This window comes from Coenobita brevimanus, chromosome 2 (assembly GCF_032717465.1).
Source record: "Coenobita brevimanus isolate Jiangsu-jjx chromosome 2, ASM3271746v2, whole genome shotgun sequence".
Lineage (NCBI taxonomy): Eukaryota > Metazoa > Arthropoda > Malacostraca > Decapoda > Coenobitidae > Coenobita > Coenobita brevimanus.
Window position 1 is genome coordinate 44,105,155 of NC_136955.1, and position 26,147 is coordinate 44,131,301.

At 42.6% G+C, this 26,147-nt stretch overlaps 1 protein-coding gene across 1 annotated transcript in view; it reads right to left on the minus strand.

Annotated features, from left to right (window-relative positions):
- GABA-B-R2 (gamma-aminobutyric acid type B receptor subunit 2) overlaps positions 1 to 26,147 on the minus strand; it is a 506,646-nt gene that overhangs the window by 144,226 nt on the left and 336,273 nt on the right. The window contains exon 3 of the mRNA XM_080266192.1: positions 6,455 to 6,592. Coding sequence (XP_080122318.1) covers positions 6,455 to 6,592 — 138 coding nt within the window. The remainder of the gene's footprint in view (positions 1 to 6,454; positions 6,593 to 26,147) is intronic.

Here is a 26,147-nt window from a genome sequence, read left to right on the forward strand (position 1 = left end):
CCTGCACATTAGAACTGCGAGGAAAAAAGATCCCTGTACAGATAAGTAATGGTGCACAGTTAAGAAAAGTGCAGATCCTGTTCAGCTGTCCTAATCTTTGAGAAGCTGTAAAGCGAAATACAACGCAGATGTTTATGGTAGAATGTGAAAGGCAGCAAAAATAATAAGTTAAAAGAGTTGTAACTGACGAAACAGAGAGGTAGGAGAGTAAGTTAGCAGGGCAACAAGAGGTAGAAAAAGAATTAAAGAGTACCGAGTGCCAAAAGGAATAAAAACAGTGAGTAGTGACAAAAAAGCTGATATAAGTGTGACGAGTGAAGGCTGGGAAATGACAAAGGAGAGTGTGGCAGGTCAAGGGGGAATAAAGCTCCTGGGCCAACAACTGGGCCACTTGAGCCTCAGTCCCAACCTGTCAAGCAGTTTACCGCGAGGAAAGAAGGATGAGAAGTCTGTCGCCCCTTCACAGTCAAGCCTTCACTTGAGAGAAATAGTATCTTGTTGGAGGATCTGGAGAGGAATGGGAAGGTCTAGCAAGCGATGTGACCAATAGGTGACACTGAGAATGTTATGCATAGAAGGAAGTGTGTGTGTGTGTGTGTGTGTGTGTGTGTGTGTGTGTGTGTGGGTGTGTGTGTGGGTGTGGGTGTGTGGGTGTGTGTGTATGTGTGTGTGGGTGTGTGTGGGTGTGTTTGTGTGTGTCTGTGTGTGTGTGTGTGTGTGTGTGATGATTTTCAACAACTCACGTATAGTGTACAGGGGATAAACACTGAGTAAGAAACATTGATTAGATATATGTGGAGTGAGGAAGTAGATTATTTAAAGGCAAAGGTGTGTTTACTGCCATAGCTATTGATACACAGAGAAAATGGAATATTCTATTGGCGTAAAGGGTAGCTGTCAGAGATTTTTAAGTTATAGGATTATGTTAGGCAGGTCAACAGCTCACACTGCCAATCATCCCCTCGCCTGTTGCACGTGGACAGTTCTAACATCCTGAATAATTATAACAAGATAAGTAAATGTCATCTTTTGGGGGGTACCTGATACTGTAACTCGATGAAATACGAACACTCGGAGAAAAGAGCACAGGATTATATAGACAATTTTCAGCTGTCAGTCAAAGGTATTTAATTCCTTACTTTATATCGGTCACAGAAGTACCCCTGCAAGATCGGACCTTTCTTTTATGGAGCTAGATAGCAGTGAAAGTCGTCCGTCATGCACTCAAAAACACTTTCTTCTACATACATTTAACTCCATGAGTATTACACAGTGTACATTCAGGTAATATTTATTAGAAAATGACATCGCTCAACAGTGCCTAGCGGTTCGAACCAGAGGCAACCAGAAATTCCCACGTCAACAGCTTCGTAATTAGCGACGACCAATCAAGAATTCCTTGACCAACCTCTGACTTGTTTACTACAAATTTCCACAATGTTCTAGACCTTTCACCTAAATTCTCTGTGGAACACCATCTTTTCTCGTTTAAGCTTCATCTTTTATTTTGCCTGATACTCAGCTGTCTGAGACTACAGATGAAAGTAGTCAATATGTTTTGTGACTTTCTGTACGAGTATGTTCACTGCCAAGCCAAAGGTGGCTATTGCGTGTCTGCGCATAGCAGTCTCTTTTGCTCTTGTGTTCTTAAACATGACTCTTCTGTATTCTTTACACTCTTGTTACGGCTGTTTTGCAGTCTCTAACCAAATCCTCTTTGACAAGGGAAATTTCGGCATTATTGTTTCACCTATTCCATTCCTTGGTTTCCTCATACTCGTAATTAATTAATATGTCTATTCTCATTCTCTGATCTCAATGGTAATAAAGCTTATGGTCTTGATGGAGTCTCCCTTTCTGAAGAACTGTCCTATGCTGGCACCCTCCCATGTCAAACTCTTTCTCCTTTACCTGTTAATTTGTAACCTTCCTTCTAGGAGTAACTTCGCTTTCTTTCAGTTTGTGGCGAAGAAAGGTGACAGTTCTCATCGCTGTAAGTATTCCCAACGGCTTAGAGTCTGCTCTCATGAAGAAGATTCTGAAGCACTCTATTTTATATTCCAACAAGTGGTATGGTGTCCGTCAGCAAAGCTCCACTGGCTGGTCACTCACATTCCTCTCAGATACTTGGACATCCTCTTTTTGGGAATCTGGGGAAACATTTCTCACTGCACCTCACACTTTCAAGGCTTTCGGTCGAGTCTGACACAAGTATTTAGTTTCCACAATACCCTCTTACATTTTCCAGCTGTCTACTCTGCCTTCATCACTACTTAATTCTCTGATTGCCCAATAGCTGTAGTTGCATAAAGCTGCTGTTTTCCTCTTAAAGCTATCGGTTGTAGTGTCCCTCATGGTTTTGTTCACTTATTATGATTCTTCTTTGTTTTTATCAATGACCTGAGTTGCGTATCTCGCCCTACCTTCGCTTACTCTGATGGCTCTACCTTTCACGATTCCTACTCGTTTCTCACAGCATGTCACAGCACTCACTTAAACAGCCGCAGAATGAGGCTATCACACTCCTGATACCAGTCTGTCTATTATTTCTAATTGGACAAAAGGAACCTTGTTATTTTCAGGCATCAGTAACTCAATTCCTTCATCTTTTAACTCTCCAAAGTCCATCACAAAAATATCCCTTGATTTTCAACAGAGCATTTCTCGACCTTGATCATCATCGTCATCTCTCTCTCTCTCTCTCTCTCTCTCTCTCTCTCTCTCTCTCTCTCTCTCTCTCTCTCTCTCTCTCTCTCTCTCTCTCTCTTACTGATTTTATACAAGGGCCTTCTTCACCCGGGTTCTCCATACAACTGTTATGCATGAAGGACCTCACCACATACAGATCCACTAAACAGGGAGAAATCAAAGGCTTTTCGTCTCCTTAACTACCCGTCTCCTACTGACTTCCTTCAACCTCTTTCTCTTGGCATCAATCTCCCTGAACTGTAGCTATTTCACTGTTCACTGCTCTTATATAACTGACTCCTTGCATCCCTCTCCTTCTATGGCGGGGGTGAAATATCCATCCATCAGTGCATTATCACCGTTTTTCTGTGTAAGTTCAATGCAAAAGTTGAATGATACTCTCAGTGATTTATATGAGCAACTGGTCCCTTCTGGAAATGTCTTGTTTAGTTTGTGTTCGTCTTTGCCGTGGACATCTTGAAAGGAACAGATCCATATTTCGGCTCTGTCTATATATGTCTATAGCCAGGCCCTTAATCCCGTAAAGGGTGACCACAAACAGATCGCCTCCGTGTCGCCCTGTCCGTCTTTTTTTTTTCTTTTTTTTTTTTTTTAATGCTAGGAAGAAGGAACTGAAGGCCACGAGCCCGCAATAACTGTTTCCTCCAAGAGAAAAACAAAATACAGGAGAGAGCCAAATTCAAGATCCATTCATTTCGAGATGCCTGGACACACTACGTTTGAAAGACTGGAGATCATAGGAAGCAGGAAATACAGAAAGAGGGAGACAGTTCCAGAGCTGACCTGTTGCATAAATGAAGGACTGTGAGTAACGGTTAACTCTTGCATTAGAGAGTTGGACAGAGAAGGGATCAGAGTTTGTTGCTAGACGGGTGCTACGCGCCCGTCGTAGAGGTGGAAGGATGCAAGCAGACAGTTCAGAGAAGCAGTGACCATTGAAGTAGCGATAGAAAAGAGATAAAGATGCATCAGTGCGGCGAAGAGACAGAGGTTGAAGGGAGCCAGTAAGAGGAGGAGAGTTAATGAGACGAAAAGCCTTTGACTCCACCCTATTGAGAAGAGCTGTATGTGGGGAACCTCCCCACACATGCGAGTTGTACTCCATACAAGGGCAGATAAAACCCGTGTATAAAGTCAACAATTGTGCAGGAGTAAAGAAGGAACGGAGTCTGCTTAACACACCTAATCTCTTGGAAACAGATTATACAAGAGATGTAATATGATCTTTCCAAGATAAGTCCCGAGTGAATGAAACCCCAAGCATGCTCAAGTATGATGCAGAATTAAGCTGAATATTATTAAACATTAATGGGTACACCTGTGGAAGATTTTGTCAGGTTGATAGTGTAAGAACTGGAAGCATTAAAAACAACAAGATTATTTTTACCCCAGTCAGAGATACGAGCCAACTCACATCCCCTCTCTCATATACCTTTCAACTTCATCCCTTCATCTCATCCTCGTTCTCTCCCTTCCTCTCCGCCTCCTCCATCTCACGCATATACACTCTCCTCGTTAGTCTCTCACTCTCCATCCTCTCCTCATGGCCAAATCTCCTTTTTGGCTCTGTTTTTGAAGTTTGTTTATTCATAGAAAGTACAATGCTTTTATGGTTTAGAATTTGTCAGTTTTTCTTTCCTTTTCTTTTTCATCTTTTGCAAAACAACTCGGCTTTTATGGGCAAGTAACCAGCCTATACTCCAGATAGCACTTGCATGAACAAAATAATCTCACCCATCTCTTGTAAACATGAACCCTTCCTCACAAGACAAGGCCGTCGCTCCAGCCACTGCATTAAGAAATTAGAACATCAAGGGCCACAGACTCACAGACAAGGAGTTTTCAAAGCCAGAACAGATTAGATTTTTTTCTAGACTGACATACCTAGACCTTAAAGCAATAAAGGGTTACTAGTTTCCATGTTAGACCAGATTTCTAGATGGCGTCACACTAAGACTACTGCAAATGTCACTAGTTTTCATTGCTAGATCAGATTTTTTGACTGATATACATTGAGAAAAAGAACAGTATTACTAGTTTTCAGTGCTAAATCATATTGCTTTCTAGATTGCTCTTCCCTCAGACCACGACAATAAAATGTTACTAGTCTTCATTGCTAGACCAAATTCCTAGATTGCCCTATACTGAGAGTGCTTCAGTAAAGTGTAAATAAGGTGCCACTTGCTCTCCTGGGGCGTCGGGTCTTGGAGAGGAGAAGCAACCACTTTTTTGTCCCATAATCAGCCAACTTTCACTCAACCATGTCAGTATTTCCAACTTTCTCAGTTTCCAGAGATTTCCAGAGATTTTCTTGGCCCACTCACAATTCCACATGAGGCTGGAAACAGTATACGATTGGAGACAGGCAGAGGCGATATAATGTTGAGTAAATTGACTTGGGTGGTTGTTAGTGCCAGTATTTGTGTTAGTGTTTGAGTTGGGAACGAGTTTGTGTTTTAAACTGAGAGTGAGTTGGTGCTCGTGTTTGTCTTTGTGTGCGCGCGCGATTGTGTGTGTGTGTGTGTGTGTGTGTGAAAAGAGTAAATTCAACAGGCAATGTTCATGAAGAAATTAAGCCTCTGTTAATAACAAAGACTGTATCAAACTACTAATGTTAGATAGTACAAGAAGAGTAGTGTCATTACCCAGCACTACAGAATCATTTAATAGAAGTGAACTATGTAAGGCTTAAGGCTCAATAACCGGTCGATTTAAAAGCTGTGATATCAAGTTCATTAACAGACTTGGCATTATGACCTACTTATGTACGATAGCGTTATCATCATCATCATCATCATCATCATCCAGACCTCCCTTCCCAGACTAAGGTGCAGTGGGGTAGAGTCCAGAGAATAAAGATGAAAGAGTGAGATACCAAAGTTTGCCCAAGCGATCGAGCCACACTCCCAGTCACTCACCGATACACACCTGACATCAAAACACCTGTATAATCAGTACACCTGGCCTGCCGTGTCTGTCCCAGCCTGTATATAGTAACCTTAGTGATGGCTTCGGTCGTGCTTAAGTGAACTGTACTGGAACTATTGAAGCCTTGCCATCAACTTCAACAGTCTATATTTTTGCCATTATTTTCTACACCCACTGAAGTACTCTCTCTGTGTCTTACCTGAGCAATATAAGCACCTCAGTATCCTTGTCGGTCGGAGAAACTTGGGGAGCAATATTATACGGGGAATGTGAACTACTATACTCTTACTATCGTTACAACTGCCTGACCACAACTGATCACTTCTTACTATGCTATACTCTTTTTAGTCTAACTTGGCCTAAAACTGTCATCTCTTCATCTAAAATGCTGCGTTGTAACAATGGATTAACACTAAAATATGATGCTAGTCACGAAGAAGTGTTAAGGAAAGGATGTATAGTCTTGATATTGTCTTTCTCTGTCACTGAGCTACGAGAAATAAGCTGCAAAAGAACGAAAATCTGGGCCAAGTTAAGGTGAAAAGGCTATATGTGGTACTGCTGTTAACAGGATGCACAGCTGTGGTATTGTCTATTGATGCCAGTGAGCTATGTGAAATAAGCTATAAAAAGACGACATTTTGAACCAAGTTAAGGTAAACAGAGAATAGAAAGTAGTATTATGGAAGGATATTTGAGTCATACTATTGTCTTTTTCTGCCACTGAGCTACGTGAAATAAGCTACAAAAGGATGAAACTCTGGGCCAAGTTAAGGTGAAAGGGGCTTAGTGATTGTATGATGTTTGTATGCATTACCTGAACAATATGCCAGTGTCTAGCGGCCTTAGCGATGGGGTTGGTGACATGAGTACACGCTGCCCCGAACAACATCAGCTTGTGGGGCATGTTGTGCATCATGTCGAAGAACAACTTGGTGCCCACGGCCGTGTCGCACTGTGGAGGGAGAAGCAAAGGGTTAGTTTGTGGCGATAGGGTTTGTGTTTATTGCTGTACCTGTCGTCGTTGTTGCTGCCATTGCTGTATCTGTAATAGGCATCGTTATCAGGGCTTTATTCTCATATCATCATCATCCACACCTTCCCCATCTCAAGGTGGGATGAGGTAGAGTCCAGAGCCAGAGTGAGAAGTCATACGAGACACAAGTGCTAATTAAAGTCTGTCCAGTTGAGTGAGCTACGCATCAGTTAATATCATCCAGAATCCTGGCTCCACCTGTTATGTCAAAAATCATTCCACACTAGCTTCATGCTCACCTATTATTATCATTATTTTTACATTATTTTTAGTAGTAGTAGTAGTAGTAACAGTAGTAGTAGTAGTAGTAGTATGTGTATTATTATTACTATTATTATTATTATTATTATTATTATTATTATTATTATTATTATCATTATTATTATCATTATTATTATTATTATCATTATTATTATTATTATTATTATTATTATTATTATTATTATTATCAGCAGCAGCAGCAGCAGTAGTACCGTATCACTCATCATCTTTGCCAAGACCTTTTGCCTCCCCAGAGTAATTATATCATTAATGTAGCCTCATAACCCAGAATTTCATGGGTGTTAGTAGCATCAGAAAAAAATGAAGAGAACATACAAACATAGAAGGTATCAACAGAGCGCTCAGTTTAATAGGTTACATAATACATTCAGTAAAATTTTAGGTTATATATATTCTCGGCTTCATCCCACAGGCTACACTACTAACAATTTAATGTACATTGGTCTGAATGGAGAAGAGGTGTTCCAAGAAGAGGACGGAGGGAAGGAGAGATATTTGGAGCGGAGCGGGGAACGAAAGGGAGAGACTAATGTGAAGAAATCTGGAAAAAGGTTAAGGAAAGACGGTGGAGGAAGGACTGAAGGAAATTAGTTCTTTTGGAATTGGAGGAGGAAGGATAGACGCGTGATTGATAGAGGTGAGAGGAGGAGGGGGAGGAGGGAAGAGGAAGGACGGGAAATGAAAGAATTTGGATGGAGGTGAGACAAAGGGAGCGAAAAGTATAGTATATGATACCGGTAAGAATGAAAGTAGCATTTAGATATATAGATGAGACAGTATGGTGTATGGATTATTTTTTTTTATTCATTTGTCTTTCCTTCCTCTGCTCTGTTATAAAAAAAAAATAATAATAATAATAGCAGCTGTTTTCATCTGCCAAGGCTACTACTCCACGCTACGGCTATCACTGCACCTCCATTCCTTCCTCAACACAGCCATATCAGTTTATCTTATCTGCTTCTGTGTCTGTCACCACATCTGTCTCCCAACACCACACTGCCACCCTGCCTCCCTATTTCCACCACTACAAATACACCTGTCACTATATTCTGCCTCTCTGCCTGTCACCTCAAGCACACCTGGCTCCCATCTACGACCACTACATCTGGTACCTTCTTTTCTCTTTCCCTCACCACGACTACCCTTGCCTCTTCAATCTACCCCTACCACCACACCACACCATCCTTCAATCTACCTCATCCATCACACCACATCATTCTTCAGCCTGCCTCTTCCGCCACACCACACCATCCTTCAGTCTACCTCTGCCACCACACCACACCATCGTTCAATCTACGCCTACCACCACACCACACCATTCATCAATCTACCTCTCCCACCACACCACACCATTATTCAATCTACCTCTACCACCACACCACACCATTCTTCAATCTACCTCTACCACCACAACACACCATTCATCAATCTTCCCCTACCACCACACCACATTATCCTTCAGTCTACATCTGCCACCACACCACACCATTCATCAATCTACCTCTATCACCACACCACACCATTCTTCAATCTACCCCTGCCACAACACCACACTCCACCACATCTGCCATCCTGCCTGCCACTGAGAATTTCGTTTTATAGAAGGCATCAGCAGCACTAGAATATAAGGGTAATGGCCAGTCGTAAAGGTTTATCACTAACATCAGTCTGGCGTGGCACGGGTGTAGTGGACGAGGGGAATGGCCTGCTGCGGAGAGAGAGAGAGAGAGAGAGAGAGAGAGAGAGAGAGAGAGAGAGAGAGAGAGAGAAAGAGAGACAGACAGACGTAAAAACAGAAAGTAATAAACGGATATAGAAAAAGGCTGATCAGAGAAGGAGAGATATAAACACACACACACGACACACACACACACACACACACACACACACGAAGAGAGAGAGCGAGAGAGAGAAAGAGAGAGAGTACGGAGCTCACCAAATATGACACAGAGAACACCAATGTGTGTCGATAATGATCTATGGTCACCCCTGTGGAGAGAGAGACAGAGAGAGAGAGAGAGAGAGAGATGGCTGACCAGAGAAAGGGAAGGATAATGAAAGAGAAAAGCATGAACAGATTGAATGGTGTCTACAGAGAAAGGAAGGACTGGGCAAAAGAAAGATATGTAGACCAAACAGGGACAAAAAGACAGACTAATAAAGAGACGATGATGGACAAAGAAAACTGAAGGAGATAGAGTGAGAGAATGAGCGAGACTGAAATAGAGGAGAGCTGATGTGAGGTACGGAAACCAGTGGATAGGAGGGTAAGGATTAGACTGAGGGTACAGGAGAGGAAGAGAAGGGCAGACTCTCTCTCTCTCTCTCCCTCTCCCTCTCTCTCTCTCTCTCTCTCTCTCTCTCTCTCTCTCTCTCCAGGAGTGGCCATATATCATTATCGACACACAGTGGTATCCACCGTGTCATACTTGGAGAGATAGGTACACTCTCTCTCTCTCTCTCTCTCTCTCTCTCTCTCTCTCTCTCTCTCTCTCTCTCTCTCTCTCTCTCTCTCGCTCTGACGGCAATAAATCACTATCGACACGGATTGGTGACCTTTATGTCACATCAAGAGAGCTAGGTACACACTCTCTCTCTCTCTCTCTCTCTCTCTCTCTCTCTCTCTCTCTCTCTCTCTCTCTCTCTCTCTCTCTCTCTCTCTCTCTCTCTCTCTCTCTCTCTCTCTCTCTCTCTCTCCAGTAAGTTACTATCAACACGTATGGATAACCTCTATGCTACTTGGCCAGCTCCCAACACTTCTTTCTTTTACTTCAAGAAATTAATAACCTCGATGTATTTTTACTTACGTCCTGGATCACAGGAAAAATGAGACCAACCTTCTTTGTGTGTGTGTGTGTGTGTGTGTGTGTGTGTGTGTGTGTGTGTGTGTGTGTGTGTGTGTGTGTGTGTGTGTGTGTGTGTGTGTGTGTGTGTGTGTGTGTGTGCTTCTTACATTTTCTATTGCCTATGTTCCTGCTTAGATAAGTCTTAAAATTAAACTAACAAGTCACCCATATGTTACAAAATGTCACTCTTAATACGGCTTATATTTTGTCGGCTGATGTTAATGTTAGCACGATTCATTTTCTGCTTCGTTGTACTTATACCTACAATTTACAGACGCCCATTGAGGTAAAGGTCTGACATTCCAAAGAAAGAGTTGTATTTTTCGATCCCGTGCAGGCCAATTATCTACGCTTAAATCGGTGGTACTTTGTTTTACCTTGTCCTGGCACCCTTTTTATTGTTTGAATATTTCCTCGTACCCTTTGTAAGTAATTAGTTTTATATTTTTCGTACAAATATATTTTTTACTCGGATTCACACTGCAGCCATGATAACATAATGACATAGTTGTGTCATAGAGCACTTTGATAAATTAAAAACACGGCTAACCATGAAGACATATGCAACGATAAGAGCATGTAATTTGGTAGCAATATAACTGAGCAGGATCGTGAGCAAACCCCCAACGAATACACGCACTACATAAGAACATAAGAAGAGAGGATAACTGCACTAGGCCAGTTCGCCCATGCTAGGCACCTCCTAAAAGAGTAACTGAACTACTAGAATGAGATAAGGATAACAAAGAAGGCTCTCCCCAGCCCTCCAAACCCTCCAACGTCCAACCGAAGCAGGCAGGAAAAAGTCTGAAGGAATACCAGGCAGTATAGAAAAACTGTGGTGGACGTTTTAAAGGCAAGTGTGAAAGGAGAAAAAGAGACTATCATAGTGTAACATGAAAAGGAAAAAGATTGAATTAGTATTGGTTATAAGGATTTTTTTTATATACCCACCCTTATTTGTCATACTGGCTTACATGTTAGTGATTACAGAAGCCTACCCTGCTGCCTCCCACACCTCATAAAGGGTAAAAATCGTGTGACTGGATCCTGTCTATTATTTTGTACGTGCTAATAATTTACTAGAGCCACCATTCCTTCCCAGACCTACACGAATGAGAGTTTTCTAGCTTCCTTTTAAATCCATCAGTATCATTATCGTCGCCATCATCATCGTCATCAACATCGTCATTACTCTATATCTTTATTTTTTTTTCAAATCAGGATTTTAGGGGCCCGGGGCTAGGTTACCCAGTTGCGACATTTAAGGCGAGGGTGACCAGCCTCGCCCAGCCCTGAGTGGCATTATGTGAGCAATAAATCCCCACTGCCTCTCAGATGGAAACCTTTACTGGACTCATCCTATTGAAGAGACTTAACCCTCTACACCCCTTTAGGCTTCCATATGGCTACGTGATTATCACCCCATGTACTACTGTCAATGGTTTCCTGGATTTCAGGAAACCATCTAGCTTGTCACTCAGTACTGCGTCACCTAAAGATTGCACTAGATCGAGTGAGTGGATGGTAATCGCCCCCATCTAGTACATTACTTCACATTAAGAAACAGGATGGAGGACTGACTGGATCCAAGAAGAGACAAAAGAAAGCACAAAGGTAGAACAAGCCAAGTATCCAAGTGCCCAGTGAAGCTGCAGCACGTCTACCCACCCATCATTCTTTTCTTCCAGGTTTTTTATAGTTTGGAAATTCACTACTTTTATCCACCCGCACACCGATTATTTTAATTTGTTTTTCCCTTACAAGACACTGGCCTTTGATCTCCTCTACCAGCATCATGATTCCTCTCATCATAAAGCTCTCCCGGAGTCTTTAACCCCATGGATACGGTGACGGCTTCTAGGTTTATTTTCGCTATTCCAAACGACTTTATTCTATTTACATAATTCCTCTCGCTGCATAAGAAGATAATGAAGGCTGCATCAAACTTCCCCTTCTAGAACAGTCTCTCCTTATCTGACTAAAACTGTGTGGTAATAGCTATCTATCTATTGCCAGACGCCTTAATACCGTAAGGGTTGGCCACAAACAAATCGCCTCCATGTCTCCCTGCCCCCCGCCTTTTCATTGTCCTGCTCCCAGGTCACACCCCTCTCTCTCATATACCTCTCCACTCCATCCCTCCATCTCATCCTTGTGTGGTAATAGCGTAAAACGAAAATTACATCATCTAACTGACACGGTTAAAATATTACTGATGCGGGACGTCTTTCAGCCAAATATAATGACCAAAGTGTTAATCAGATATATATACTGAGGAGCGTCCAGCCAGCGACATGATTAAACGATAGAAATCCTCGAGGGAATTCTCGCAGCTGATCAACATTATCTGGTATCATTACAAAGAGAGAGAGAGAGAGAGAGAGATCGGCCCACAGCTTCGAAACGATAATTACTCTCAGTGTAAGGGTGGGATGAGGGATGGAGTGGAGAAGTATATGAGAGAGAGGGGTGTGAGCTGGGAGCAGGGCAGTGAAATGGCGGGGGACAGGGAGACGTGGAGGCGATTTGTTTGTGGCCACCCCTTACGGGATTAAGGCGTCTGGCAATAGATGGAGAGGTAAATCTAAGGCACCTGGTGGTCTAGTGGGTTAAGGCTCTCTTACTGGGTGGGTCTGAGGGATGGCCGGGGTTAATTGTTCACATAATGCTACTCAGGGGTAGGTGAGGCTGGTCATCCTCCCCTTAAGTATTGGAATTATGCAGCCTAGCCTCAGACTCCCACCCCCCTGATGCGGCAGAAAGGATCAGACGATGGATGGACGGATGGTAAATTTATTTCCATCTTTATTACACTTTGGTTAGTTCCTTTAAGAAATACTTTGGAAATCTATCTATGGTATCTACATACCTAGGCTGCTTCCCCCAAGGAAAGGGAGGTAGCCGAGACAGGACGACACACTCCCCATTTACTCATCCATTCAAACACATTCATTCGCATCTTAGCCCCAGAGGGGAGAAGGGACAGATCCTCACTGCACCACACCGCACAAGGGTCAACTGCGCAGTGCAATCAATGACATCCGCAGGCCCAACAGCAGAGCTGGTTTACCCCTGCCACATCATAACTGACCCATCCCTTTACCCGCACCTGACCTGACTAGCTGATCAGACCAAATGCGGGAGAATATCCCCTCAGGGATGCGTCATCATTTATTCATTCACAATTTCTCTCCATTTATTTCTGTCACGTACAGCCACTCTTCCTTGCTCAACAGACATCCCTCTCGCATCCAGCGCTCTCTTCACACTGTCCATCCATCCTATTCGTGGTCTCCCTTTCAGCCTTACACCTCTCACATCAAATCTAGTTATCTTTTTCACCAATCACTCATTATCCATTCTCTCCATATGTCCAAACCATCGCAACACCCTCTGCTCAACTCTACCAGCCATCTCCCGAACAACTCCAGTTCTCCTTCGCACTTCATCATTTCGCACTCGATCCATATGCGTCACTCCACACATACTCCTCAGACACCTCATCTCCATTACATTCAAACTTTTCCTCTCTGCTACACCCACATACTTTGGAAAAACTTTGGAAATACTTTAAGAAATACTTTAAGAAATACTTTAAGAAATACTTTAAGAAATACTTTGGAAATACTTTAAGAAATACGTTAAGAAATATTTTGGAAATACTTTGGGAATACTTGGGAAATACCTTGGAAATAGTTTGGAAATACTTTAAGAAATACTTTGGAAATACTTCGGAAATACTTGGGAAATACTCTGGAAATCATCATCGTCTGCCTCACCAAACCATTTCATGATAGCGCTGAGAATGAAAGACTACGAGGGTGTATGTAGGTGAAGTGGAGGGAGGGAGAGGGAGGGGGAGACCGAGGATGAAGTAAAGGGATGGAGATGAGAGGTATATGAGGGAGGGGGGGAGTGAGTTTGGGGGAGGGCAGTCAAATGGTGGGTGACAGAGCGACTTGGAGGCGTTTTGTCTGCGATCACCCTTTGTGGGATTAAAGCGACGGGCTATATATAGATAGATAGATAGATAGACAAGATCCGAAAAAGAAACAAATAGGAAATAAGTAAACCGGAAAACAATCATGCAAATCCCAGTGGAAATCAGCCACATCCCCTTCCATCAAAAAAACAAAAAAAAACAAAAAACTTCGCTAATTCACATATACCTGTATGAAGTGTGAATATAATTAAAAAAAAAAAAAAATCTGATAAAAGTTAGTAGAGACAATTTCATGGAACGTGTCATTTCAGAGTCAGTGTTATCAGTGTGTCAAAAAGATGTCATTTTAACGCGAGTCTCGGTTTGGGAACAGCAGTAAGTAATAAAGGGTACGTACGTAATAAAGGGTACGTACGTAATAAAAGGTACGTACGTAATTAAGGGTTAGTACGTAATTAAGGGTTAGTACGTAATAAAGGGTTTGTACGTAATAAAGGGTACGTACGTAATAAAGGGTACGTACGTAATAAAGGTACGTACGTAATAAAAGTTAGTACATAATAAAGGGTTAGTACGTAATTAAGGGTTAGTACGTAATAAAGGGTTAGTACGTAATAAAGGGTTAGTATGTAATAAAGGGTTAGTATGTAATAAAGGTTAGTACGTAATAAAGGGTTATTACGTAATAAAGGGTACCTACGTAATTAAGGGTTAGTACGTAATAAAGGGTTAGTATGTAATAAAGGGTTGGTACGTAATTAAGGGTTAGTACGTAATAGAGGGTTAGTATGTAATAAAGGGTTGGTACGTAATTAAGGGTTAGTACCTAATTAAGGGTTAGTACGTAATAAAGGGTTTGTACGCAATAAAGGGTTAGTACGTAATAAAGGATTAGTACTTAATTAAGGGTTAGGGTGTAATAAAGGCTTAGTACGTAATAAAGGGTTAGGGTGTAATAAAGGGTTAGTACGTAATAAAAGGTTAGTACGTAATAAAGGTTAGTACGTAATAAAGGGTTAGTACGTAATAAAGGGTTAGTACGTAATAAAGGGTTAGTACGTAATAAAGGGTATGTACGTAATAAAGGGTACGTAGGTAAGTAAGGGTTAGTACGTAATTAAGGGTACGTACGTAATAAAGGGTTGGTATATAATAAAGGGTTAGTACGTAATAAAGAGCTACTGCGTAATGAAGGGTTCAGGCGAGAAAGCAGGTTGTGGAACTTATGGCTATTTATTTATCTTGGGCCCAAACCGCTGATAAACTAGTGCATGGCTGTGTGTGTCAGGACTCCATATTATAATAACACAACTCATAGATAGATAGATAGTAGATAGGAACACCACTCAAGCTAGGTGTGGGAAAAGGAAATGAGCTTGCAAGATCTTAGTGATGGGATGCTAGAAGAGCACCGGAAACGCTACATACACACAGGCACACACAAGCTTTTAGAACCCGGACCTATAGGTTGTACACGTGACACTAGCTCTCCTGTAAAAGAAGGAAGGGCTTAGAGAGTCAGAGAGGGGCTAGCCATAGAAGCAAAAGGTTGTGGAGAGAGGAAATAAGAAGAGGGGTCCGACGAGACTTAGTAAATTACGTTCCTGTGTAATACATGATAATACTCAACTTAAACTTTTCTTTGAAGATAATAAACCAAGATCAACTCCCTGTATCCATCTTTAACTTCTCCTACCTTCGACTACACGATAACTAGAACCAAACCTCAAGATTAACATATTACAAGCTCAAGATTCACAGGTATTTTGATATGGTGAAGCAGCCACTGTCACGAATCAATTCGCGACATTTCCTTTTTGTGAGAAGCCACGAACTATTAGTGGAAAACTCACTGTGTATCGCTCAGTTAACCGTTTCTCCCTCCATTACGGAGTATACTTTCCAAATCATTCGTCACCGTTTACATGAGTGACCGATTTAATGCACGTCACTAAGTGCTGTACTGAGCGATACTATTGTTTTTTATCGTTCGCCCCTGCTCATTCGACCGTTAAAAAAATGCGGCCGAGTGCTCCGCTTTCCCACGACTTAGTCAGTCTTGTGTTTGTTGTGACGGAGGAAGGTCCTGTGCCAGCAGTGCGAGGTCAGCTAGTACCCAAACTCCACTTCACAGTTAGTCCAGTCCTCCCACCCATCTGGTGATACGCAGCATTCATCGACTATAGTATTTCTTTTGTGTATTTTCTAGTTATAAGAGTTTAATTAAGGTGTTTTTTTCCTAGACGTAAGTATTTAGCTCGTGTGAGAGTGAGTGAGTGCGTCTCATTGATTTGAAATGTAACGTTAAATTTATTTTTTGTAATTAATAAATTTAACAGTTCCTTTCTCGAGCTTAATGTAAAGTAAAAATCTTGTTTCATTTTTCCATAATTAAGCTTATTTTCCATATAGCTCCTAGCTTGCATAAACGTTTGCTTTCATAACTGGTACTTAGACCAGTCTTGTTGTTTTAACTTAATATCCGTTGTGCCATCTGGGAGTTAAGCATCGGCAAGAACCTGATGTTAGTATTAGTTATTTATTGTCAGGGGTGATGTAACTTTCTCCAGAGGCTAACAGTACAGTAATTCAGCAATTGTGAGTAATTAGTCTCTGCTGTGTACTGTTGAGAAAGTTTATAAATTCTCGTTCTTGAGAATCTTAGCAAGTCAGCGTAAAGTAATCGTTGCTTGATGTAGCAAGACAATCATTGTCTCTGCTCTTCAATATTATTGAATATTATTATCAAATTAAATAATATTTAACCATTTATTCCAAAATTACCGCGATATTATAAAAACCCCGTGACAATTGGCGACCTCATTCCAGGATATTAACTCCTAGCTCTAAAGCTATTCACGAGATAGTGCTCACTCATTCATATTTAGGTATTTATCATTAAAGTTTATAGACACAAGTTTACTGGTGTTTACCGTTAATTTAGCAAGTGAGTTTTTGCTTTATTAATCAATAGAGTACTTAACTCTAGTTTATTCTTGGTAACGCCAGACGATTTTATTCGCTTCTGGGAAGTCAGCGTACCCATTGTGTTTATTATTGAGTCTTCCCAATCATTTGCATTTTTGCTTTAATTTTTGCCAGTTAACTAGATAAGACTGGTCACCACTAGCTTGTGTCTGTATTCTTTATTTGTTTATTAGCATTCGTTTTGCGAAGCAGCAATCAGTACTGAGTCGCTAGTTACTTAGTAAATTGAGCTAGCATCATGGCAGCCAGTGCTTATGTACAGGAAGCCAAAGATATTGGTCTCACAGACCCAGAGAAAATACAGAGTTACGTTCTCTCACGGTTCAATTACGAGCAAGAACGTGAGAAAGATGCTCGTGAAGAGCGTAGGATTCAGCGCGAGTACGAGCGAGAACAGCGCGAATACGAGCGAGAACAGCGTGAACACGAACAAAAACAACGCGAGCTCGAGTTAGAAAAAGAGCGACAACAGCGCGAACACGAGCTAGTACAAGAGCGAGAACAGCGCGAATACGAGCGTGAACAACGAGACAAAGAACGAGAACATGAACTTGAAGTGCTGAAGCTCAAGCGAGATTCCTTGGGTTCAGACACATCTGGTGCAGTTGGTTCAAGCTCCACGAGCGCTCTCCCTGCACATGTTATGGCGACCCCACACATCAAGCTTCCCCCATACAAAGATGGCGAGCGAATCGAGCCATACATAGCTCGATTTGAAGACATGGCTCAGCTTTACCAGCTCGATGATGCAGCTAAGCGGCTTCAGTTTCTTAGCCTGTTTGAGGGCCCTGCCCTCGATATTCTCCACAGAATTCGTGGAGACAATCTCACGTATGAAGTGATGAAAGCTGCACTCATTAAGGCGTATGGTCTCACAGTAGACGACGCCAAAGCTCAGTTCATGCGAGCTCGTCTCCAAGACAAGGAGACAGCTGTTCAGTTCCTCGACCGTCTCACTGCTTACTTAGGTGAGTGGATGGAGAAAGATGAAACTCCTTCCACGCGTGAGGGGATAATTGACCTTATGCTGCGTACACAGCTAGAGAGGTCGTGGCCTGCTGAGCTCATAGCACAGCTTAAGATCTGCCAGGTGAAAGATGCCAGCCAAATGGTAGAGAAGGCTGACGCATTCTTTACTGCATACGGGTATCAAGCTCGTAAGCAAAACACCTGGAGCAGGAAAGATACTGCCAAGTCTGGGAAGCCGTCTCAGACTGAATCCCAGCACCAAGGCCGTTCTCAGAGTAATGGTCAAGGTCCAAGCAAACCACAGAAGGACCAGGGGCAAAATACACAGCAGCCTGCTTGGAAGCGGTACAACAAGCACCCCAACCAGCAGCAGTTCCCCAAGCAGCAGCAGCAGCAATACAAGGACAAGCCACGTAACCCTCAGTCAGGTCAATTAGTGTATCGGAGGCAGGAGGCAAATGCAGCCTTCATTCCACAAGTACCCGGTGGTGCCATCTCTACCAGTACAGGTACTTCACAACAGTTCACAAGTCCCCCTCCGACCATGAACTCTCCTCAGACACCTAGTTTCCAGGGCGCCACGTTTGCTGCATCGGTTGTTCCGCAGTCTCATGAATGACTGGCTGCTACCTCCTCAGACCCTTCCACCAGCAACACTGCCTTTCTTGTTCAGCCAGGGTCTGTGGGAGGTGTTTCTGTAAATGTCCTGAGGGACAATGGTTCCTCAGGTTGCTCTGTTAAGCAGAGTTTAGTTCAGCTTGAGTATACAGGTCGACAGATCCAAGTTAGACTTATTGATGGATCAGTGAGATTGTTCCCTGAGGCACGTATCCAGGTGGCGTCTCCATTTTTCACTGGCTTGACAGCTGCAGTTGTCATGCCAGAACCTTTATTTGACCTCATCTTAGGCAACATACCTGGCATCAAAAATAGTTGTGCCGTAGATGTTGCTACTCAGACTTCGGCTGCTGCGATAACACGAGCCATGGCCAAGGCTCCAAATCGCGTCACTCCGTTGACCGTTGCAACGCCGCAAGATCTGATTCGCAGTCAAGATGTTGTCCAAGAGCAACAGACTGACTCGACACTTGCTTCAGTGCGCAAGAAGCTGGAGGGTAAAGTGATCAAGTATTCACGGGGAGGTCAAGCCAGGTTCCTTCGTAAGTGAGGACGGCTGTACCGTGAGTCACAGACACCCCAGGGTGAGGTTCGACTGCAGTTTGTCGTTCCTGCAAAGTATCGCCGAGCAGTGTTTGAATTAGGTCACTGTTCAGCGATGGGAGGTCACATGGGTCAAAAGAAGACCTCTGACCGCATCCATGCTGACTTTTTCTGGCCAGGAATGGGACGGGAAATAACGAGGCTCGTACGTTCCTGTGATGTGTGTCAGCGTACCACTGACCGGGGACGTGTCCGTCCTGCGCCATTGAAGCCAATGCCCATAATCTCTGAACCGTTCGAGAGAGTAGCAGTTGACATAGTTGGACCAATCTCTCCTAGGGCTAGTGATGGATCAAAGTATATCCTCACTATAGTTGATTTCAGCACACGGTGGCCTGAAGCCGTGGCCCTTAAGAATATAGAGGCCGTCACTGTTGCTGAGGCATTAATTGAAGTGTTCTGTCGTGTAGGTATCCCTAAGGAGGTCTTGAGCGACCGGGGTTCGCAGTTCACTTCGGCAATGATGAACGAAACGTTCAGGTTGCTGTCCATCCGAGGCTTACGAACTACGCCGTATCATCCCATGTGTAACGGGTTGTGTGAGAGGTTCAATGGAACTCTCAAGAAGATGTTGAGGCGCATGACCGCCGAACAGCCAAAGGAATGGCCGCGGTTCATCGCTCCTCTTCTATTTGCTTATCGAGAAGCCCCACAGCATTCATTGAAATTCTCACCCTTTGAACTGGTGTATGGGAGGTCGGTCCAGGGCCCACTTCAAGTCCTTCGTGAGTTATGGGATGATGAAGAACCCGACCCTGAAGTCAAGACCACCTACACCTACGTCCTTGATTTGGCTGACCGCCTCCAGTCGACGTGCGAGTTAGCTAAGGAAGAACTGATCAAGGCGCGTGAAGTTCAAAAGGCTTATTATGATAAGAAGGCAAAGCTTCGGAAGTTTAGTCCAGGCGATAAATGCTTGGTATTACTCCCCACTGCCCAGAACAAGTTGTTGGCGCAGTGGAAGGGTCCATTCGATGTAGTAGAGCGCATTTCAGACCTCAACTACATAATACAGATGGGGAATCTTCGTAAAAGGTTCCACATTAACATGTTGAAGGCTTATCATGAGTCAGACCCCGAGGAGACTGGCCTACTAGTAGCTGATGATAGTGACCAGCCACTGGAAGAAACCGGGGCAGCTGCGGTGATCCCAGCTGAGGACCATGATGACGAGCCCTTAACCGCTCAGTCCCATCAGGAAGAGACTGTCGGAGATGTTTTACTTAACCCTGACTTAGCAGTAGGGGACCAAAATGCCTTATGGTCACTGCTCTGTCAGTATGCTGATGTTTTCTCAGACCAACCTAGACTTGCAAAGGTTGCGTGTCATAAAATTGAGTTGACCAGCAATGCTCCTATTAAGGTTAAGCCATATCCGATTCCCATGCGACTACAGGGTGCAGTAGATAAGGAAATTGCTGACATGGAGACTGCAGGCATTATCGAAAAGTCCTCATCTCCTTACTGTAGTCCGATGGTAGTAGTCCGCAAGAAAGATGGTGGAGTCAGGATATGTGGTGACTATAGAAGGCTCAATGCAATCACTAAAGTGGATGCTGAGCCAATGGGTGACCATATTGCCATCTTCTCCAAGCTGGCAGGGTCACGATATTTCACGAAGCTTGACCTAGCGAAGGGATTCTTCCAGATTCCCCTTCATCCTGAGAGTCGTCAGTTCACTGCCTTTGCTACTCCTAGGGGTTGTACCAGTATAAAGTCCTCCCATTTGGACTTACCAATTCCCCAGCAGTATTCAATCGTGCCATGAGACAAGTGCTCCATGGTATTGTAGGAGTAGAGATGTTCGTTGACGATGTCCTCGTTCATTCTGCCACATTGGAGGAGCACCTCAGACTCTTGGAAATTGTCTTCAGTAGACTCCAGAGTTTCAACATGACTGTGAAGCCTAGCAAATGCAAGATTGCTCACAGTGAGGTGGAGTTCCTCGGTCATATTGTTGGCAACAATCACTGCAGGTGTCAGGGTGACAAGATCAGGAAAGTTAGAGAAGCCCCGAGACCCGTGACCAAGAAACAGGTTAGGGCATTTCTTGGCCTAGTGGGATATTATAGGAGTTTTATCCCCAACTTTGCTCTCATTGCCCAACCGTTGTACGAAGTGCTACGGAAATATGCTCCAAACACCATTGAGTGGGGAGAAGCGCAAGAGAGATCCTTTATTGCTCTTAAGAACATGTTGTGCAAGGAGCCTATCTTGCAGTTGCCTGATTCCAGCAAACCTTTCATACTGCGCACTGATGCTTCACAAGATGGAGTAGGTGCCGTATTGATGCAGGAATCGGAAGGTGGAATCTTCCCAGTGGCATACCACAGCCGTAGGCTAAAACCTGCCGAGAGGAATTACAGTACTGTTGAGAAGGAACTCTTGGCTGTGGTTGATGGTGTTAAAAAATATTATTATTATCTTTTTGGGGCACCATTTACTCTGGAAACTGATCATATGCCACTCACTAGTCTTAGCACGACCAAGACGGCTAATGCAAGATTGACACGCTGGACACTGTATTTACAGCAGTTTAACCTTGTTGTGAGATACATCAAGGGAAGTGATAACGTAGGTGCAGACCTGATGTCTCGCCTGCTAACTGCTGACTAATATGGGCAATTGTTGCATGCTGGGTTCCGTAAGATAGGCATCCTAAGCGATTTGAGTAATCCAAGGACCAGCCTGGTTCCCAGTTAAAAATGTAGACCAGACATCTCACTCGTTGGCCCTACAGGACAGTATATCCAGGGCTTGTACATACATGTATACCATAAGTTATGGGGGAAGTTTGAGAACCTTGCAGAGACAGTCCGAGGCTGTGTATGAATTACCTTGTGGAATGTCTCGAGCTGTGGGCCTCTCTGAGGTTTCCCGGAGAATGCACATTACCCACATGAGTGTTCACACCCACGGTGGGTGTTAAAACGTGACCTGCCCGAGATTGCGTAGCGATTTTCAGCTTCCTGTATTACTCGTAAGTGTAGAGTTAGGTTAACCAGTAAACTGCCCGTTCTAAGCGATTTGTGAATTCAAGAACTGGCACGTTTCCTGGTTAATAATGTTAGGTTAACTAGTAAACTGCCCGTTCTAAGAGATTTGAGTAATTCAAGAATTGGCACATTTCCTAGTTAATAAGCGTTAACCAGTAAGCTATAAGGGTTCTAAGCAATTTGTGAATTCAAGAATTACGTTTCCTGGTTAATAATGACAAGTACTGATTGCTAGGCAGAGAGAGAGAGAGACAAATAACAGTTTTGATGCTCCACCTTAATTCCTTTCGCAGGTGTAGCTGGTGGGTGCAGCATTGCCGTGCAGATTCAGCTGGCCGTTCCTGTTGCATGCTGCCGCCCCTTCTCTTCTGCCTCGTCATCATTATTTTACTATAAATTTGTATTTCTGTGTCATTTTACACGTAGGTACAGTTACACTACAACTGTCACACCTACACCGTGTATTACATACACTACACTACATAACAATTAGTTGTTAATGTAAATGTAGCGAACTTTCGCTCAGTTTGACCTGAGTACAGGATTTTCACAGTCGTCACGGAGTTTTTCCCTCAAGCTTGTTTCTATTAACGTAAATACGAGGTTTTTTCGCTCACTGGCGACTGCGACTTTCTCCTGTAGCAGGATAGCACACACACCACAGTGTGAATCTTGTGTGACTGAGTTAGGATTTATATGTATGTATATTGAAATCTTTCTTCTGAAGGAAGAAAGATTTAATTTTCAAGGGGCGTAATGTCACGAATCAATTCGCGACATTTCCTTTTTGTGAGAAGCCACGAACTATTAGTGGAAAACTCACTGTGTATCGCTCAGTTAACCGTTTCTCCCTCCATTACGGAGTATACTTTCCAAATCATTCGTCACCGTTTACATGAGTGACCGATTTAATGCACGTCACTAAGTGCTGTACTGAGCGATACTATTGTTTTTTATCGTTCGCCCCTGCTCATTCGACCGTTAAAAAATGCGGCCGAGTGCTCCGCTTTCCCACGACTTAGTCAGTCTTGTGTTTGTTGTGACGGAGGAAGGTCCTGTGCCAGCAGTGCGAGGTCAGCTAGTACCCAAACTCCACTTCACAGTTAGTCCAGTCCTCCCACCCATCTGGTGATACGCAGCATTCATCGACTATAGTATTTCTTTTGTGTATTTTCTAGTTATAAGAGTTTAATTAAGGTGTTTTTTTCCTAGACGTAAGTATTTAGCTCGTGTGAGAGTGAGTGAGTGCGTCTCATTGATTTGAAATGTAACGTTAAATTTATTTTTTGTAATTAATAAATTTAACAGTTCCTTTCTCGAGCTTAATGTAAAGTAAAAATCTTGTTTCATTTTTCCATAATTAAGCTTATTTTCCATATAGCTCCTAGCTTGCATAAACGTTTGCTTTCATAACTGGTACTTAGACCAGTCTTGTTGTTTTAACTTAATATCCGTTGTGCCATCTGGGAGTTAAGCATCGGCAAGAACCTGATGTTAGTATTAGTTATTTATTGTCAGGGGTGATGTAACTTTCTCCAGAGGCTAACAGTACAGTAATTCAGCAATTGTGAGTAATTAGTCTCTGCTGTGTACTGTTGAGAAAGTTTATAAATTCTCGTTCTTGAGAATCTTAGCAAGTCAGCGTAAAGTAATCGTTGCTTGATGTAGCAAGACAATCATTGTCTCTGCTCTTCAATATTATTGAATATTATTATCAAATTAAATAATATTTAACCATTTATTCCAAAATTACCGCGATATTATAAAAACCCCGTGACAGCCACAACCCATACCACTTCTTGTCCTGTTTGCGTCACACTGCCTCTTGCAAACGTACCAAAACTCTCAGGTATACATGCATTAAGAAGAGATGTGATAGGAAGCGTTAGGAGAAACACACTGAGGTGGTTTAGACATTTGGAGAGGATGGAGAACGAGAGACTAACGAGGAGAGTGTATGTGAGTGAGGTGGAAGGAGGAGAGAGGGATAGAGTGGAGAGGTATATGAGAGAGGGGGATGTGATCTGGGAGCAGGGGAGTGATATGGCGGGGGACAGGGCGACATGGAGGCGATTTGTTTGTGGCCACCCCTTACGGAATTAAGGTGTCTGGCAATGGATAAATAGATAGAAGAAGAGTATGTTTTGGGAGTATTCCTGCCTACGCGAATCTTTCAGTGGAGAGAGAGAGAGAACGTTTAACATGAGACAGAACTCCATGCACTTCAACCAATGCATAGTGTGATGAAGGCCTAATTCTTCTTACCACAAGACCATCCCATACAACTCAGATGAGATCCCTTTGTAATGAGGTGGTTAGGATCAATACCCTCTAATTCCTTTAAGATAGCGCGGCTTTGTATATTTTGCCTCTTGCATCAATAGACCATTTAGTTTAGCTGTAGAGAAACTGTTTGCCAATAAAGAACAGCAATGCCTTTACTTCTGTCCTTAATACCAGAAGACTATATGATGCTGGAAAGTGCTATATTGAGGGAGTTCAGGCCATCCCATCACCGACACGCCAACAGTAGACATAAAACTAGAGCGAAAAAAAATACTCCAACAGGACATGACGATCAACGAAATGCAATGTTGCTGTGCGTTCAATACCCAGAGAGCCGACCCAGCTGGGATGGTAATTGGGTATTGGGAAGTTTGACAGACATACGAGGGTTACAGCTTAGGCAGGTTGTGGGTGATGGAGAGGGACAGGGAGATTGGAATGGAGGGAGAGAAAGCATAACGACAACACACGGAAATTGGATTGGAAAAAGGGAGGGATCTAGGAGGGGGAGGGAAAAAGGGAGAGATCTAGGACGGGGAGGGAAAAAGGAAGAGAAAAGATAGAAATTTTACGAGCAATACACGAGAAAGGGAACGGGGAAGAAAGATGGAGGAAGGGAGAAGGAAAATATCAGGGCTAAGAAAAATACAAGAACAGTTATATTGCAAATTTATATGAAGAATTTTCGTCTTGTGTAGCTGATGTTTGAGCAGTGAGATCCTAATATCTTTATGGAATATCTCTATTGCCAGATGCTTTAGTCCCGTAAAGGATGGCCACAAACAAATCGCCTCTTTGTCACCCTGTCCCCCGCCATTTTACTGCCTTGCTCCCAGCTCACACATTCCTCTCTCATCTACCTCTCCATTCCATCGCCCCATCTCATCCTTGGCCTCCCCCTCCCTCTCCCCCCCTCCACCTCACTCACATGCAGTCTTCTTGTTAGTCTCTCGCCCTCCAATCTCTCCACATTGGCAAACCACCTCAATGTATTTCACCTAACGCTTTCTATCACATCCACATCTTTAAGGAATAGCTACCTTCAATTCGCTTAAGATTTAGGCTCATGTAGTTGACTGCTTTCTAGTATCTGGCCAAGGCTGAAATTAGGGATACCTGTACGCAATGGATACCAATAAGGATTCCAGTTTCTCCCTTAGTCAAGCATTTTAACATATCTTTCCACTGAGTCCCATGATATCCAAACTAATGCAGTGAACTTTTCCTGCAGTGTGGTGTATATTTGCATGTCTGTCCCTCCCTGTGTGTGAGCATAAGGTTGCCCCCATGTTGGCACTAATAAGCTATAAAAATAAGTTAGAAAAAATAAACTAGAAATGAAAGAATATGCTATAAATAGAAGAAAAGATATAAAAATAAGCCATAAACAAAAATAAGCTATAAATAAAAAAGCCATAAATAAAACAATAAGCTTTAAAAAATAAGCTATAAACAGAAATAAGCTATAAATATAAACTATAAATAAAAAATAAGCTATAAGAAATAAGATGTAAAAAATAAGCTATAAATAAAAAAATAAGCTATAAATAAAAAATAAGCCATAAATAAAAAATAAGCTATAAATAAAAAATAATCCATAATTAAAAAATAACCTATAAATAAGAAATAAGCTATAAATAAAAAAATAAGCTATAACAACTAAGCTGTAAATTCAAAAAAGGTGAAAATAAAAAAATAAGCTATATATACAAAAATAAGCCATACAAATCAGAACGACAGCATTATGGGTGCAACACTACACGATTTCATCACGGAAAATTAGATATCAGTTTGCCGTGAGTGTGTTGATGGCCGATTAATTAACCCAGGCATCGTTTTACCTCGTTAAGCAGGTACAAAACGTAAATACACTGCCTTCAGTATTGTCATTAACTTTGGAATTAAGACTGGATGATGCCTGGATTTAACAGTGCAATATA